This window comes from Pygoscelis adeliae, unplaced genomic scaffold (genome assembly GCF_000699105.1).
Source record: "Pygoscelis adeliae isolate BGI_AS28 unplaced genomic scaffold, ASM69910v1 Scaffold429, whole genome shotgun sequence".
Lineage (NCBI taxonomy): Eukaryota > Metazoa > Chordata > Aves > Sphenisciformes > Spheniscidae > Pygoscelis > Pygoscelis adeliae.
In genome coordinates this window covers 1,310,743-1,328,111 of record NW_008825561.1, presented here as the reverse complement: position 1 = coordinate 1,328,111, position 17,369 = coordinate 1,310,743, and the positions used below count along the sequence as shown (strand labels likewise).

Below are 17,369 nucleotides of genomic sequence, written 5' to 3'. Positions count from 1 at the left end.
CCCCAGGTCCTTTTCCGCCAGGCAGCTTTCCAGCCACTCTTCCCCAAGCCTGTAGCGCTGCATGGGGTTGTTGTGGCCAAAGTGCAGGACCCGGCACTTGGCCTTGTTGAAGCTCATACAGTTGGCCTGGGCCCATCGATCCAGCCTGTCCAGGTCCCTCTGCAGAGCCTTCCTACCCTCGAGCAGATCAACACTGCCGCCCAACTTGGTGTCGTCTGCAAACTTACTGAGGGTGCCCTCGATCCCCTCTTCCACATCATTGATAAAGATATTAAACAGAACTGGCCCCAATACTGAGCCCTGGGGAACACCGCTCGTGACCGGCCGCCAACTGGATTGAACTCCATTCACCACAACTCTCTGGGCCTGGCCGTCCAGCCAGTTTTTTACCCCGTGAAGAGTACGCCTGTCTAAGCCATGAGCAGCCGGTTTCTCCAGGAGAATGCTGTGGGAATCCATGCAGTCCAGTCACCACTTCATTTTCTGTCTTTAGTGATGTAGCAATCTGTTCTATTTTTGCCAAACTTTTGTTTTACAACTTTATTTTTTATTATTTTGCAGTGGCAAATTCAAAATGTTCCTCCTTTTTTTGTATGAGGTATAATAGGAGTGGTGTATCAGCTACAGAGATGGCCTGCAGCACTACTTTATCTATATGAAAGCTATGGTAACAAGTCCTCTCAGCATTCCTAGTCTGCAGCAGCGGAAAAAGTAGGCCATGTTAATTGAAATTGGCACCTCTTGCTTAGGAAAATTTTTAATAGAAAGGCATTTTCTGTGGATGAGACTCAGCTGAGGAGTGTTGCTGGTTTTCACATTTCTTCCTCCGTAATGGAAAAGACTTCCATTTTTACTTGGTCTTATATAAAGAGAAGAGCTGTAAAACATAAGGAGAACTATTAAAAAAAAATTAAAACAGTCATTTCTTAAGCCTTCAAAATCTCAATTGAAGTTCATCATATGTCAGAATTTTGATCCAGTTTGCTGTGGGGTCCGGCAAGCACTACCTCAGCATCAAAACTAAACAACCAGTACTCTGTAGAGGAATCCTACTCTGGATTTTCTTTCTTGATTTCTTTTGTTTTTTTCTTATTTAGATTCCTCACTTTCCTGTGTATACTCGCTCTGGAGAGGTTACAATATCTATTGAGCTTAAGAAATCTGGTTTTATGCTGTCACTGCAAATGCTTGAGCTGATAACGCGACTCCATCAGTACATTTTTTCACATATTCTTCGTCTTGAGAAACCTGCACTAGAGTTCAAACCCACAGAAGCTGATTCAGCCTATTGTGTTCTACCTCTTAATGTTGGTAAGAACAGAGCTCTTGTTTTTTTTAAATACTCACTTTGAATTCCTTTAGCAACACATTTGTTAATGTTTATGTTAAATTTCAGGTGTTAGCTGTAGAAATAATACCATATGTGGTGGTATGAAAATTTTTCAGTTGTATTTTTATTACTTCTTCACAATTCCAAATTAGTTTTAACTTGGTGATATGAGTTGATTTATAGTATGTTTCAGCTGACTTCATAAGGGTTTAAAATCATATGTATGTCTGCTTTGAATTTTTTTAATTAATCAAATATCTGTATAGAATAATAAACAAATTTTGTAATTTACAACTTCCCAGAAAAGTTCAGCCTAGAAAACTCCCCCCTGAATAACCGAGTTACGCATTTTCCTTTTTAAGTTGATGACTCCAGCACTTTGGACATTGACTTTAAGTTTATGGAAGACATTGAGAAATCTGAGGCACGTACAGGCATTCCCAGTACACAATATACAAAAGAAATGCCTTTTATTTTCAAGTTAGAAGATTACCAGGATGCGGTTATCATTCCACGGTGAGTACTATGTACATACTTTAGGTATGTACCTATTGTATTTATACAAACACTGGAATAGGGGGATGTTAGTATCTGCAACAGAATTGCTTGTAATAAATGTATGCTATTAATCTGAAGGTATCTGGTGGTGTCTCAAATAATTTAAGGATATTTTTTAGTGAGTAGTTAATCTTACATAGTAGGATTTAACTGTTTAGGCCTCCCAAGGCTCACTACCTTTTTATTAGGAATAGTAGAGTCCACCACAAAACTTACATAGTATTCTGATAAAACGTTGCGACTTCATCAAGAACTGGCCTACTGAAACCAGTTTTACTTTGGAAGATTGAGTGGGAGCCCTCTTCTCTGGTTACTGCTTATTCACAACAAAGGCCTGCTAAAGGAAGGTATGCTGTTGGCAGATGGAAAAATTAACAAGTGAAAAAGACCAGTTAAAAGAATCTTTCTATTGAGTGGTATTCAGAGGAGAAATTTACATCATTTTATGTACTGGATGGGCAAAGGTTCTCCAAAATTGGTAGGTTTTGTGGAGATTTAATTATTCCCTATGTCATGTTTGGCATGATGTGAAAAAGGAAAATGGACTGACTGGCTTGGGCTTGTACCTAGTATATTGTAAACAATGGTAGTTGCAGAATATATATGAAAGATAAATATTAGTACTTTGTTTTGGCCTCATCTGTTAGACAATTTTTTTTTTTCTTTAAATGTCTTCCTACCTGTGCTGATGACTATTGCAGTAAAAATGCTAGTGTAAAAAAGTGGTGACGCACCATCACTGTGTATAAGCATTACTTCATTGTGATCAGAGTTAACGCAATAGAAGTAGCTCGTAGGTGGTGTGAATCAGCACAGTTGCTGGACTTCAGTGAAGCTATGGTATTTCACCTGTCTGAAGATCTGGGCCACAGTGCCTAAACCAGTATTATTCCTCCCCCTTCCCTCTTTTTTTTTTTTTTTTTTTTTTGATGGGGGTGAGGCTGGGGTAGGTGGCTGAGTACACCTCCTGTGAGAATTTTAGTTACCATCTGATAATGTTCAGGCTTGGGAGAAGCCAAAAATTTTTGACCTTGTTTCATACATTAAGAAATCTCAGAATTTCAAGTACTTCTGTTTTCAGTCAACATAAAAATGGTGGAAATATGTTTGTTGTTCTCTGTCCTGCTTGGTTGTGAGCTCCTCAGGGGAAGCATGATACAGTGACTGTATTGGTACAGTTCTGATTGAATTCTTCAGAGTAGGCATGGTTGTGAATAAGATAAAAAAAGATTCCTGAAAGCTCCTTTAACCAGCATGTTCTTCAATGAAGAAGCTCAGGCAGCCTGGGAATATGGTTTTCTTGATTATTCTCTTTGGAAGAAAGCTAAAAAGACTCATTAATAGTGCGGTAATTTTATTTAGCTATGTCTATTTAGATATTTGAATAGAAGCTTAAAATGATAAATGCAGCAGATCAAAGTATGAAATAAGCTAATATGCAAATCTAAATATTGAATGTTGATTTCTATAATTTCATGGGGTTTTTTATTATTATTGTTTTCCTGTGTGTGTTTATCACCATAGTATCCAATGATCACAATAGTATCACAGTAAAGGTGTTGCAGCATTCTGGCTTTATTTTTGTAACATTCTGTCTGTATTACAAGAACTGCATTGTCCTTGGGAGGCTTGTGAATTTACCTTACTAGGTATTTGGGGTTTTGTATTTTAACTTTATTACGGAGGATGACTTGATTAAAATGCCAGTTTAGATGTAAGGTAGTACAATCTTTGTATGCAGTAGAACTCCATTTCTATGGATTGTAGCACACAGGAGACTAAACATTAAAAAGCCAAATTATCAAGTTTAATTGTTAGGTGTTTGGAATTAAGAAATTATCATTTGCATCATTACTCTTGGAGATTGCTGTCCAGAGCTTGATTTTATATTAGATATTGAAGACATAAATCCTGCATTTAACTTAAATGTTTCTGTAGAGGGAATTCTGTAGATTATAGATTGACTTTATTCTTCCTTATCTTATAGCACATTTCTCATTTAGTTATTTGAGTTAGCTAAACAAATAGTTTCTACAACAAAAAACGCCACCAACGAAAAACCTCAAGTGAGTTATTTAATGGTTTATCACCTGGCCACATTAGAACATGAAGAACTTAGCACAAGCTTTACTAAGGCTATTACAGATGCCAAAATTTTTTTTTTTTTTTTTAGATATCGAAATTTTGATCAGCCTCATCGATTCTATGTAGCTGATGTATACACTGATCTTACTCCACTCAGTAAATTCCCTTCCCCTGAATATGAAACCTTTGCTGAATATTATAAAACAAAGTATAATCTTGACCTGACCAATCTCAACCAGCCACTGCTGGATGTGGACCATACATCTTCAAGGTAACAACAGTCATATTTGTGTCTGATGTTTGTAGTTTGACAATAAAGTGCCCTTTTTTTTTTTCTTTTAAATTATGGGATAAAGCTAAGGGCTTGTGTTTTCCAAAATAATGACTGATTTTTCTCTTGAGGGGTACTTAACTTATGTTATAACAACTGTAACTTGAGTCCATTTTTTTTCCAGAGGTAACTCTGCTGTCACTTCACAATGCATTAAGGTTGAATACTAAGCATAAGGCATCACTTTAGAAAGTTTAGGCTAGTAAGTTCTATTCATTAATTATGTACTTAAAGTATTTTCACGTGGTTTTTAGACTTAATCTTTTGACTCCTCGCCATTTGAATCAGAAGGGGAAAGCACTTCCACTAAGCAGTGCTGAGAAGAGGAAAGCAAAGTGGGAAAGTTTGCAGAATAAGCAGGTAAAATAGAAGTATCTAATTCAAGTTGCCTCTCTCTTAACAGTGATCTGATGACTACCTTTACAGGTAAAATTCTTTTCTTCCTCCCTCCTCTCCCCAGATACTGGTTCCAGAGCTCTGTGCTATACATCCTATTCCAGCATCATTGTGGAGAAAAGCAGTTTGCCTCCCCAGCATACTTTATCGCTTGCACTGCCTTTTGACAGCAGAGGAACTAAGAGCTCAAACAGCCACTGATGCTGGTGTAGGGGTTAAATCACTTCCTGCAGATTTCAGGCATGTATTTTTCAATATGATATCTGACTTCATTGGAAAACAAGGTAGAAACTTAAACGTTACTGCATGAATTTAAAACTGATACCCTTTGTTTAACTCATGTCAGTGTTCAGTGAAACATAGTTTAAAAAAACTTGATTGTGAGTGGTGAAGTTAGATGCTGCAGTCACTGCTCTTTCTGGAAGAATGTGGCTTTTTAAAACATGTATGTGCATACAGAGTCTTCTTGTCTTGTGGTAATATTTTTTTGTTAACAAAATCGGCATGTATCTTTACAGATATCCTAACTTGGACTTCGGATGGAAAAAGTCTATTGACAGCAAATCCTTCATTTCTATTCCCAACTCCTCTTTAGTAGAGAACGAAAATTACTGCAAGCACAGCACAATTGTAGTCCCTGAAAATGCTGCACATCAAGGTGCTAATAGAACCTCTTCTGCAGAAAACCATGACCAAATGTCTGTGAGTTACAGAACATTGCTTAATGAGTCACCCAGTAAACTTCAAATTGATGTCTCGGCAGAACTTGCAGCAATTAATGGTGTTTCTTATAATAAAAATCTTGCCAATGGCAATTGTGATTTAGTTAATAGAGACTTTTGCCAAGGAAATCAGCTGAATTACTGCAGGCAGGAAATACCTGTACAACCAACTACCTCATATCCCATTCAGAATTTATACAGCAGTGAGAACCAGCCGAAGCCCAGCAATGAATGTACTCTACTGAGTAATAAATACCTTGATGGAAATGCTAACAGATCTACCTCAGATGGATGCCCCAAAATGGCAGTGACCACCAGTACTTCAAAAGCTATTAATCTTTCAAAAGACAGAGCAGATTCTGAAAAGAGCCCTTCCAGTGGGTACTCGTCAAAAACTCTCGGTCCTAATCCTGGTCTCATTCTTCAAGCTTTGACTCTTTCAAATGCTAGTGATGGATTTAATCTGGAGCGGCTAGAAATGCTTGGTGATTCATTTTTAAAGCATGCCATCACTACATACTTGTTTTGCACTTACCCTGATGCTCATGAGGGACGGCTGTCATATATGAGAAGCAAAAAAGTAAGTAGTAGCAATCCAATGATATTATGTAAAAGGCATGCTGTAACAAGCCATATATATAAAAATTTCACTAGGAGATTGAATGGCAACAGGTTGATTTAATTCCACAGCTTTGCTGATTATACATTGGGTAGCATGCATATTAGGAATAAAAATACAGGACTACAGGATTAATGTTGCCATAACTGTGATTGATTAAAATTGTTTTCTGCAGTTCACTTTGAAATCTAAACCAGCTGATTACCAGCCTAAGAAAGGACAGGACTGAACAGAACTAAAAGTTCTGGGTTAGTGAGGGTGTTTGGACTGAACACTAGAGCTGTATTGAGTAGAAACTCTTTAACAAGAGTGCTTGAATGAAGGCGTGAGAGTCAGCAGCGTAGAGCCTTAGGTTGTAGCTTTATTTGACCTTTCCTTTGTTTCCTCAATAAGTTACTTTCCTTGAAAACTTTTAGCATGATCTTACAGGAACACTAAAAATGAAACAACAAAAAATCTTACAGAACTGTTACATCAAAACTTTTGAAAGTATTTTAAAGTAAATGTAAACAGTAGTAAGCAGAGTCTTCAGTTCTGCTGCTGTTTTTAAATTCTGGAATAATCAATCATGTGAAAGTTTGTTTTGTTTGGGTTTTTTTCCCCACATAATGTGATAACTTGAATTAAATGCTAAGGATTTGGTTGTCTGCCTCTAAGACAAGATAAAAATAAAACGCGTCACTCTGAGAATTAAATGATTGAGTAGTTTAATCTTGGAAAATAAGGAGGGCTAAATAAATTGCACAGTTCAAATAAAGGAAGTGATTGAATATTCAAGTTCAAATTTCAAGACTTGAAACATGGAAAGGGTGCTTAAAATGAGAAACAAAGATCAGAAGTTGATAGTTAAAAAGGAAAAGGAAGTGTGTTTGTGTGAGAGTGCTTTTTTCCTTTTCAAATATTTAAAAGAATTTAGAGGCTATCAAAACAACAAATCTTATTAAGTCATGATCCAGATGTTACACGGAACTGTTTTAACACTTTCTACTGCCAAGGTTTAGGTCAATCTACCCATAATAGCAATCATTTTTCATTCCAAATCTAGTCTGAATGTTGATTATTAATACTGCTAATTAATGGCAGTTATAAAGGTTATGTTTACTATTATTTTAAAAGTAGCAATAATTTTGTTTTGCAAAGAAAATTTAATCTATCAGATTTCTTTAACTGAAATTGTCACACCTAATATGCTTGGCCTTAAATAAATAAATAAATCTGTACCTTGCTGTGGATTGGTTGTCCTATATTAAGAAAGCTGAGCTCCCTTTTGAGAACTAGAGAAGATGCGTAATGTTACAAAATCTGGCTTGACATGTAAAAATGTTTTGCTCCTTTTGCATTTTAACGTAATTTTATGTGAATGTATGTCCAGAGGTTTATCACTATGTTTTTCTTGAAGGTCAGCAACTGTAACTTGTATCGCCTTGGAAAAAAGAAAGGACTGCCTAGTCGTATGGTGGTATCGATTTTTGATCCCCCGGTCAATTGGCTTCCTCCTGGTTACATAGTAAACCAGGACAAGAGCAACACTGATAAGTGGGAGAAAGATGAAATGGTAAGACTTTTATTTAACTATAATGAGGAATAATTATTCGCGTGTCTGTATTCTCACCCCTACCGCCTCCCACCTCTCAGATATTTTGGTATGTTTTCAGCAAAAAAAAGTAAATCTGTATCTTTGTTTCCTTTCTAAAACTTCACTGTAACTTATGGAAAATGAGAGGAAAACTGATCCTGAATAGAACCTGAAGTAAGGAAATTTACTGAACATCATCCAGTAATGAGTGTATATATTAATGGAAAAGCAGGGGAAAAAAAACTTTTTGCTTGTAGTTAGCATGGTCTCAGGAGTTTTTCTGAAATTTCTCTTGGAAATTTTAAACAGAATTATCGTTACTGGTTTTTCTGTAATATGTATAGGCAGAAGACTCTCTGCTTTTTAATAAGTAATGAATAAATAATAATAAATGATAAATCATAGTTATAAATGATAAATAATACTTATAAATTATAAATAATAAACAGGTAAATAATGATTATTTATTTAATAAATAAAATCAGCTTTATGGAATATATGAAAAGGAGTTGCTGTTTTTCATAGCGCTGAGGCAGAATGAAGATTAGAACTGGCTTGAGAAAATGTTCAATATTGGTTGCTCTTAGCCACACCATGGGTATGACTGAGAGCTACTTCTCATCCAAAATACAATGCTGGCTTAAACACCCTCACTGTCTATCACCAAAAGCTTCAGAATGACAAATCTTAATGAGGAACAATTCAAATTATTTTCTGACTAAACTCATTGTATGTCGAGAGTAGAAATGCATGTATAAGAAATATCACTGATCACAGCAGTCAGTAACATAATCTTTTTAAGTGTTTGAGACCAGTTTGGAGGTCGGGGGAAAGGGGTGGAGTGATTTTTTTTTTTTTCTTTTTCCCAACTCTGAAGACCACACTGGGATTGTAGAACCACCAGAGGGCACATGAGAGGACTGTTAGGTAGATGTACTGTGCAAATAAATGTTTATTGCAGAATAAAACCTGATTATTGTGGTTCTGTATTGTGCCAAGACTTCATTTCGAAGAGACTTAGTGCTATACCTTTCTAAAAATAAAATAGCGCATTTGGGACAGGAGCTAATCATTGCTTTTAAAAAGCTTTCAGTTGTTCATAACTTTTCAGTGGCCTCTTCCTCTTTGCTAGTCACTGTTTATTTGTGAATAGAACACACAATTTCAGACCAAAATGCAGAAAGTAATGCAACTAAGTGGGTTTTTTGTGCCCAGTAGATATTTTGTTTTCTTGGATGTAAATTTCATTCTCCATCCATGGGCTGATGGTCTATGACTGGGGCTAGAAATCTCATATCATTATGACAAATTATTACTAAAACATCCTAGTCAAATGTTGATTTTTTTTGTGTGTGTGTGTGTGTGTTATCAAGCTTTATTAAGGGGAAAGGTTTTCCTTTGTTCATTTGATCAAATAGCTGATTTCCAAAAAGCATGAAAAGCACTTACATGTATTTATCTTCAGCTTGTAAGTAGCCATAACTTATTCAAAATCAATCAGGTATTCTTTAAGAAAAGGTTCTTTCTTCTGGGGTTCATTGTTGATTTAGTTTTTAAATGCTGTCTAATGATGAAAAATATCAACTATCAGAATTGCTTCCTGGCTCCTTTACCCGCTGTTCATTCTCATCACTTAAAATTTTACTGGTTTTTTTTATACAAGAAGCGAAGTGCAGACAATGTTAGGGTAGTTCATGTAGCTGTCCTGCTAATTAAAATGATTTTAAGAAACTTGTGAATGAAATTGTAGTAAAAATGGAATTTATCATTTGTTAAATCTTTGTGAAAACATACACCAAAATCTGTTTTGAATCGTCCATATAGGTATGTCTCATTCAGAGAGCGTGTTTTTATTTCAGTGACAGATATGACAGGTGGTATGTAACAAGAAAAAATCAGCACTAGCTCTAGTTGGGACTGGTTAAATTAGTCTTACTCTGAGCATTATACTGCTACTAGTAACCAAAATAACTATTTCAAATCAAGTTTTGCTATCTCTTTCTGATCAATCACAGAAATCCCTGCTGTGTATATGTGAGATGGGTAAATACAGCAGCAGAAATTCTTCCGGCGAAATGTCTAAACTATCAATTTCTATAGCCACTTTTTTTACTCTCCTCTCATTAGTAAACCTGACTAAGCCTGCCCATCCTGATGAGGAACGTCGTGATCTGTTTGATCCTTAGATGGTTTTGAGTGCTGTCTAGTGCACCTTACGGCTGCCACCCATCCACACCTCTAGAGGGTTGTGCATTTGGCCCAAAGGGAGGGGTCCCCAGTGGTAGCATCTGGTTCACAGATTTGCAAGATTAAGTGACTGAGACCTACAATATGACATACATAGATTGAGGGCAGGTACAGGCTGTTTCACTTGATTCAAAATGGTGTTGGCTTTCAGGACCCAATCCAGAAAAGCACTTTGAATCTGATCTTGCTCCTATCAAATTCAGTGGCAGAATTCCCACTGACATCAGTGATGCTGGGTTGAGCCTGTGAATAGTCCTTTTGATGTTAGGAAGACTACTTGTGCATTTAGCTAATATGTTTAAGTGCTTTCCTGGATTGGGGCCATGGCAAATTGTAGAGCATTGTATAGCTTGGGCATATCTGTGTTCAATTTATAACTTACATCAAGCCATACCAATTTGCTCAATATGAGCAGGGAAAAGACATGAGACATCATTAGTTTTACTGTTGTGGGTAGGTATGTAAGTATTAGAAAATTGGTGACAACTTTAACTTTTAATTAGTTAAGGCTGTTAAGTACAGTGTGAAAAAAACCCAAAAGTTTAAACAAATATGTACTCGTTTAAAGGATAGGATTAATACTAGTTGCCTGTGCATTGAGTTATTGTCCTACTTGATGATTTAATGTATATGTTAATACTCAGTTTATAAAACAAACAAACAACAAAAACCTCTATTATAGAAGTGTGCCACTTTTTCTGATTCTCCATTTTCAGACCTGCTATATTGAAGTCCTGGTAATATTAAATGTATGACAAACTGGAGAGGTTTAAATATTTGTTAAAATTAAGAACCACAGTGCAAGTTAATAATTCTTAGACAACCAAAAATTGGCCTCTATCTCACATCTAATAAGCAGCAAGATCACTTACTAAATCCCCAACACATGCAGTCAAGACTGTCACCCACATAAGCATTAGATTCTTGCCAACTAACTGGTATTAGACTCATTTTTGATCTGTAATATAAAAATCACTGGCACTAATTCACTAAACTTACTTTCTACTAGTTTGCCATGTAGACTGAATTAATTGCAGCTAACCGTTTGAGAGCGTAGATCAATGTATTTTGCTGCTTCAAGTGATGATTATTGAAGGACTAGGGTAAAGAAGTTCTTACAGTTGTTTCACTGAATGCATTTTCTGTTTGTGTCCCAAACCTGAGATTATCATGATCGTGACTATAGTAAACCCAGCAAGCCCCTTAGTACTTGGCATAGAAGGATGTAGAAAGAATCTTCAGTTACATTGATTAAACATTTGTAGTAGCCTTACTTAGCAGCTAGAGAGAAGGATGCAACCAAAACTGTTTCTTGTACTTCTCTAACTTTGTTAATTTAGAGTTTTTTCTTTTGTTTACTTTGGCATGCAAGTATATATAATGTTTAATGGTTTTAAAATTAATTGTATGTGCATCACATTCAAGTATAAGCATGAGTTCCTGTGAAATGCAGCGTGTGTTATATGTATGTAGAACATACACTATTACAGGTTAGTAATAAAGGTTTTGTACTCCAAGACAATTATTCTAGTCTTAGAATGCTAGTGTTACTTGAGGTTGTATTGTACATCTGATCAGACAATGTAATTAGGAACACTAATCTAAAAATTAGTCTTCTTATTAGCAGACACTACTCAAATCTTACTCTTATGACAGTTCTGGAATAAAGGTTTCTCATTTCCCTCTTCAGTACCATATTTTTTTGTGTTCTTTCATAGACAAAGGAGAACTTGTTGGCTAATGGCAAACTTGATGATTATGATGATGATGAAGAGGATGAAGACCTAATGTGGAGGTTACCCAAGGAAGAAGCAGACTTTGAAGATGATTTTCTGGAGTATGATCAGGAGCATATCAAATTCATTGATAATATGTTAATGGGATCAGGAGCTTTTGTGAAGAAAATTTCTCTCTCACACTTTTCAACCACTGATTCAAACTATGAATGGAAAGCACCCAAAAAGTCATCCCTGGGTAATGTTCACTTTTCATCAGATTTTGATGATTTTGACTATAGCTCTTGGGATGCTATGTGCTATCTGGATCCTAGCAAGGCTGTTGAAGAGGATGATTTTGTAGTGGGCTTCTGGAATCCATCAGAAGAAAACTGTGGTGTTGATGCAGGAAAACAGTCTATCTCATATGACTTGCATACAGAGCAGTGTATTGCTGACAAAAGCATTGCAGACTGTGTGGAAGCCCTGTTGGGCTGCTATCTGACCAGCTGTGGTGAAAGAGCTGCTCAGCTTTTCCTGTGTTCATTGGGGCTGAAGGTGCTCCCTGTAATTAAAAAGACTGATTGGGAAGGCACTTTGTGTGCTACCAGAGAGAATTGTAACAGTGAGCAGAAAAATCTTTCACCAAACTCTGTTTCTGCTTCTGTAGCTAATTCAGAGTCTTCTCTGTATAAAGACCTGGAGTATGGCTGTTTGAAGATTCCACCGAGGTGTATGTTTGATCACCCAGATGCTGAAAAAACCCTAAATCACCTTATTTCTGGTTTTGAAAACTTTGAGAAGAAAATAAACTACAGTTTTAAGAACAAGGCTTATCTTCTTCAGGCATTTACACATGCCTCATACCATTATAATACCATTACTGGTAAGTTGTCTTAAAGAAACTAGTTTTTTTTTCCTTTATTGTAAATGTAAGAGAAGCAGCATATGTTGTGTTCCCATACGTAGTCTTTTTTTAGACATCACGTGGTACTTTAAGAAGTCAATAGCTTCTGAATACAAAATCTTAGAAAAGAATATCTTGCCCCTTATTTAGAGGGGGATACTTGTTGAAGCTGTGTCTCAATGATTATTCATATTTTGACTTGATACAGATAGAAGATTTACTGAAGCCTAGCCAAGTTTTGGGAAAGAGAAGCATTTTTCATCTCTGCTGTATCACTAGTTGTATATGACTGACATTAGGTCCTCATTTAGCTGAAATCAGTTATTGTAGAACTCTGGAAAATTGCAGTGTACTTCTAGAAGTAGCTATCATGTTTTGCAAATATATTTAGCAAATTTGCCCCATAATTTAATCCCAAGAATATTACCCTTTGACTGTACTTCTGAAGATTAAAAGTAGACTATACAATTTTTATTAGCTGAATAGTCTATAGGATAGCAAAATGTGGAGACTTCTGTTTGAAGTTGTGAATTGGAAGGCTTAATTTAAGCCTGGGCATTTTACTGTGTAAATATTTAAAATCAAAGTTTGAAGCAGTTGACTAAATCAGACTAAATATTAATTTCAGGTTAACTGCTTAATGTTTCTGTACATGATCTCACAAAAGATTTTACAGCAGTACAAATTTGTGTTTCTGTATTCTTCTTGAATTACTTGCTTATACTAATTAATTTAGTATTTGTTCATTCTAAAACTTTAAATACTTTCCTATGATAATATGCAATTAAAAACAAACCATGGTAAAATTCCAACCCTATTTGAAGTGAATGGCAAACTCCTGTGCAGTCAGCAGTCTGAATTTTTCCCCATAGTGAATTGGTTCCTTATTCCAAGAAGTAAGAAAGCTCTGCTTTAATTAAAGAAATAAGTCATTTTGAAATGTTAGTACATTGAGAAACAGTTCTGACAAAACACTGAAATGCTGGTTTGGTTTTTCATTCTAGGTGATATTACCCACATATATATATATATATATATTTACTTTTTACAAATATGTCACAAAACATAACAGAAGGTAGATGATTCCTTATTATATATATACTAACAAACAGAAAAGTTGAGGCATAGTGCCTAGATGAAATTACGTTGTTGGTAGCAGAAACTCTTGATTCCATTTCTATTTACCAAGAAAGACAATTGTGAATTGCAGTTACTTTTGTCTTAAGAATTAGCTGGAGGTTGAGCTCTGGCGGCATCTTAGGTTCAGCTGCTATAAAAGCAATTTAGTACTAGCCATCTCACACTCACGTTATTTTTGTAGTAATTTTGTCTTCCTTCCTTCTCTACTTACCTATTCCTGTTTGCTTTCAAGAGGGTTTTTTGCTTTTGTTTATATTCTAAAAATAGACCTCCATAGCTCTCCGTTTCCACGTCCCCTGTCAATTTTCCAAACTGCAAAGGCTTGGCAATTTTAGTTTCCAGTTTAAAACACCCATTCTGAATGGGAATCTTTGTTTGATGCTTTTTGAGAGATCTAAATGTATGGCAAATTAGATAAAAATCTCAGATTGTATGTTCCCCCTGCTTTTAATACATTGATTTCTTTATTAATTTTTTGGAGGTTTATTTGTTACTGTTTTCAGATCAGCCTGCTGGTGGAATCTCTTTATTTTACTTTTTTGATGTTTCTCAGCACAACGTGAAGATCATGAGTAAAAGCATTAATTGATTACAAACACAAGTGTTTTGCTAGCCTGACAAATTAACATTGGGTTCAAAAGTGGCTTTATTATTAGATACAACTTCTGTTTTTTCTGATTTTTTTTTTTTTTACTAATTCAATAGCAATCTCTTTAAACACAAAGATACCTGTTCTAAAAAACAGATTGTCTTCTCTGAGCATTGGTTAGTTTGTGGAATTTAGATGGCAGTGTACCAAACCTCCTATCCAGAAAGGCCTGGAAAGAATGTGTGTGTTAAACTTAATTGTGTTGTTGTACGTTCTTCTATTTCCAATGCTTTAAGATTGTTACCAGCGCTTAGAATTCCTGGGAGATGCAATTTTGGACTACCTCATAACCAAGCACCTTTATGAAGACCCACGGCAACACTCTCCAGGAGTTCTTACTGACCTACGATCTGCTCTAGTCAATAATACCATTTTTGCATCATTAGCTGTAAAGTATGACTACCACAAGTACTTCAAAGCTGTCTCTCCTGAACTGTTTCATGTTATTGATGACTTTGTGCAGTTTCAAATGGAAAAGAATGAAATGCAAGGAATGGATTCTGAGGTTAGTGAAAGTAGAAGAAATGTGTTCAGTATCTGATTTGAAGCATGTCACTGCATTTCTTAGTGTGATGCACATTTCTGTAACGTTTTAGTTTTACGCACATAGCCATAGAAGCACGCTCCCAGTAATAAAACATGCAATATGCAAAGTAAAATACAATCTTCAGAAAGTATAAAGTCAGTAAGAACATTCAGAAAATATTAAATTGAAACTAGTTTGCCTGTAGAGTTTTCTGTGACACTTGATCTCAGTCACTATCTTGCTTTTGCAAGGTTGTTAGAACAACCTGGGAGGGGGGGAAATGCTTAGCTTGCTTTCTCCACTGACAGATTGGAAGCACTACTATACCATAAAATTGTGATGAAGAGTTACTAAGTCACATAATGCTGATTCAGGATAGGATATCCATGCGACATCATGAACAATACTACCTTGGCACAGTGCTGGGATTATTTAATGTAGTACACTGACAGAGATTTCCACTGTTTTTAATGTGATGATTTCTGCTGGAGCAGGTGTCATTACACTGTACTCAGGGGTGTTTGACATGCTCCTAAAGGCTTTATCTCTGCTAGCCAGGGAAACATATGCGTCTTTCAAATAAGCCACTTGAAAAATAGTTCAACTGAAAACTTGCAAACACGCATCATATCTGTGTTATGCAGGAAGGCTGATGATAATATCTATTTGCTGGAGAATGGACTAAAACTAACTCATTTAGATAAGTTGCTCAGAAAATGTATGAGAGCAAGGGCCTTGTGAGTCAAATCCTAATCAGAGTCCTGGATGAGACGGACTTCCTCGTTATCCTTTCTTTAAAAGTGTTATCCAGTAGAATATCTCTAATAGTTTGTCTTCTGAAAAACTGACCAATCTCTTAAAAAATATTCTGAGAATACTCCAGCACTAAATTAACTTGTTATCTTTGTCTTTAGTAATTTCTTCTTTCTGATATACAATTTAAAAGCTTGCGAATCAAAATACTTCAGTTACATATATGTGTTTACAGCCCTTGCACTCTGTTGCAGAGTGAAATCCATATGTTTTATGGGAAGGTCCAGAAAACACTGACTAAGAAATTTGTCACTGAAATTTAGATAATATAAATTATTTTACATCAGAGGATCAAACTCTGTTACCCATCCTGTTTTCTTCACAATATGAGTGAAAAAGCTAAAAACTTATTTTAAGAGGTCGTAGTTGTGATTTTTAGCTTTGTTCAGTTTTTGCTAGTATGCAGAAAGATTGCCTAGAAACTTCCACCAAAGTTGCAACCAAATTGTATGATAGCTGTTTCAAATAAAATTCTTGTTTCACTCTCCCTACGCCTGCTCCCTATCTTGGTCTGGCACTGAATTACTGAAACTCTTATTTCATCAGAGTTAATGCAAGAGTCTTTGTTTCTGCAGTTCATGCCAGCTAGACTGGTTTCCATGTGTGTCTCCACGTCATCTGCTTTTCTTTTTTCAAATCTCACTCCTGAAACATCTGTTGTCCCTTGCCTTATAGCTCTTAGTTTCTCTCTCCGTTATTTCAGTATAACGCAAAAGTGCTTCAGTTTGCACTTGGTATGAAATATGCTATTCAAAACAGTTGAATTTGTTTTTTAACATCAAAATTCCCATTTGGAGTGTGTACACATCAGGTCTGACTTCTTGTTTGATTTATTTTAGGTAGAAATATTGGGTGGAACTAGTTTATGAAGTATTACGGTGACTCTTAAGAGGACTGGATCGGGTTTTAAACCCCAAATAGGGGCCAAATAGAGTGAGAGGGTAGCTGCTGGGGGAAAAGACCGACAGAAACTTATTTCTCATTAGGCAGAGGAGAGTAATGGTCAAAAATTTTGTTTACAGGTTACTTCATTTGAACTTAGGTGAATGTGAATGTATATTACATGTATTCGAGGTATTTTTAGTAAAGGATTAGATACTCAAGACCTTTAAAACTAAACTTTCAGTATGTGTCTTAATAATGAGAATAGACTGTTGTCTTAAATTAGTAGCATAGATGCCTGCTACATCTAAAAAATACCTAAGTGTGCCTGTTAGTTCAGTTTAGTGTTGCTGGTTATCAGTTATTAATGGCTAATTTTACTAATGCTTGTTTCATGCCTGTCTTCTGGGGTAAATTCAGGTAAGGAAAGGTACATCCGACTTTCATCCAGAGATTGGACTTACAGATTTTTAAAGTCTCCTTCTCGGACATGTTTAATGTATGAACTCTTCCCTTGTTATGAGTAGCTTTCTAGTATTAACTGATAGAGCCAAGTCTGTTTCTTATTGGAAAAAACAGACCCATGGTGAAATCCTACAGAATTATTACGGGAGGAATTCACAAAGCATGTAAGGTCTCTGTACGCAATGGTGTTTGGGATTTTTTTTTTTGCATTTGAAAAATGATATATCCAGCAACTTGGTTTCATTGGGGAATAAAAGAACAATTTCATTGTGGAAAGTTGTCAATGAAAAGCTTAAAGGAAGCAGCTCAGGATAGGATGTAAGAGAGCTTACACTTCTGAAGATCTTTGTTTTATTTTAAAAGAAGCAATTGTTTCTCTCTCTTCTCCTCCCCTTCTCTCTCCCTCCC

At 35.9% G+C, this 17,369-nt stretch overlaps 1 protein-coding gene across 1 annotated transcript in view; it reads left to right on the top strand.

The window, feature by feature from the left end:
- DICER1 (dicer 1, ribonuclease type III) overlaps positions 1 to 17,369 on the top strand; it is a 42,542-nt gene that overhangs the window by 19,640 nt on the left and 5,533 nt on the right. Inside the window, exons 15-23 of the mRNA XM_009332380.1 lie at positions 1,098 to 1,311; positions 1,693 to 1,846; positions 4,062 to 4,244; positions 4,559 to 4,664; positions 4,765 to 4,940; positions 5,219 to 6,002; positions 7,441 to 7,596; positions 11,583 to 12,465; positions 14,512 to 14,780. Coding sequence (XP_009330655.1) covers positions 1,098 to 1,311; positions 1,693 to 1,846; positions 4,062 to 4,244; positions 4,559 to 4,664; positions 4,765 to 4,940; positions 5,219 to 6,002; positions 7,441 to 7,596; positions 11,583 to 12,465; positions 14,512 to 14,780 — 2,925 coding nt within the window. The remainder of the gene's footprint in view (positions 1 to 1,097; positions 1,312 to 1,692; positions 1,847 to 4,061; positions 4,245 to 4,558; positions 4,665 to 4,764; positions 4,941 to 5,218; positions 6,003 to 7,440; positions 7,597 to 11,582; positions 12,466 to 14,511; positions 14,781 to 17,369) is intronic.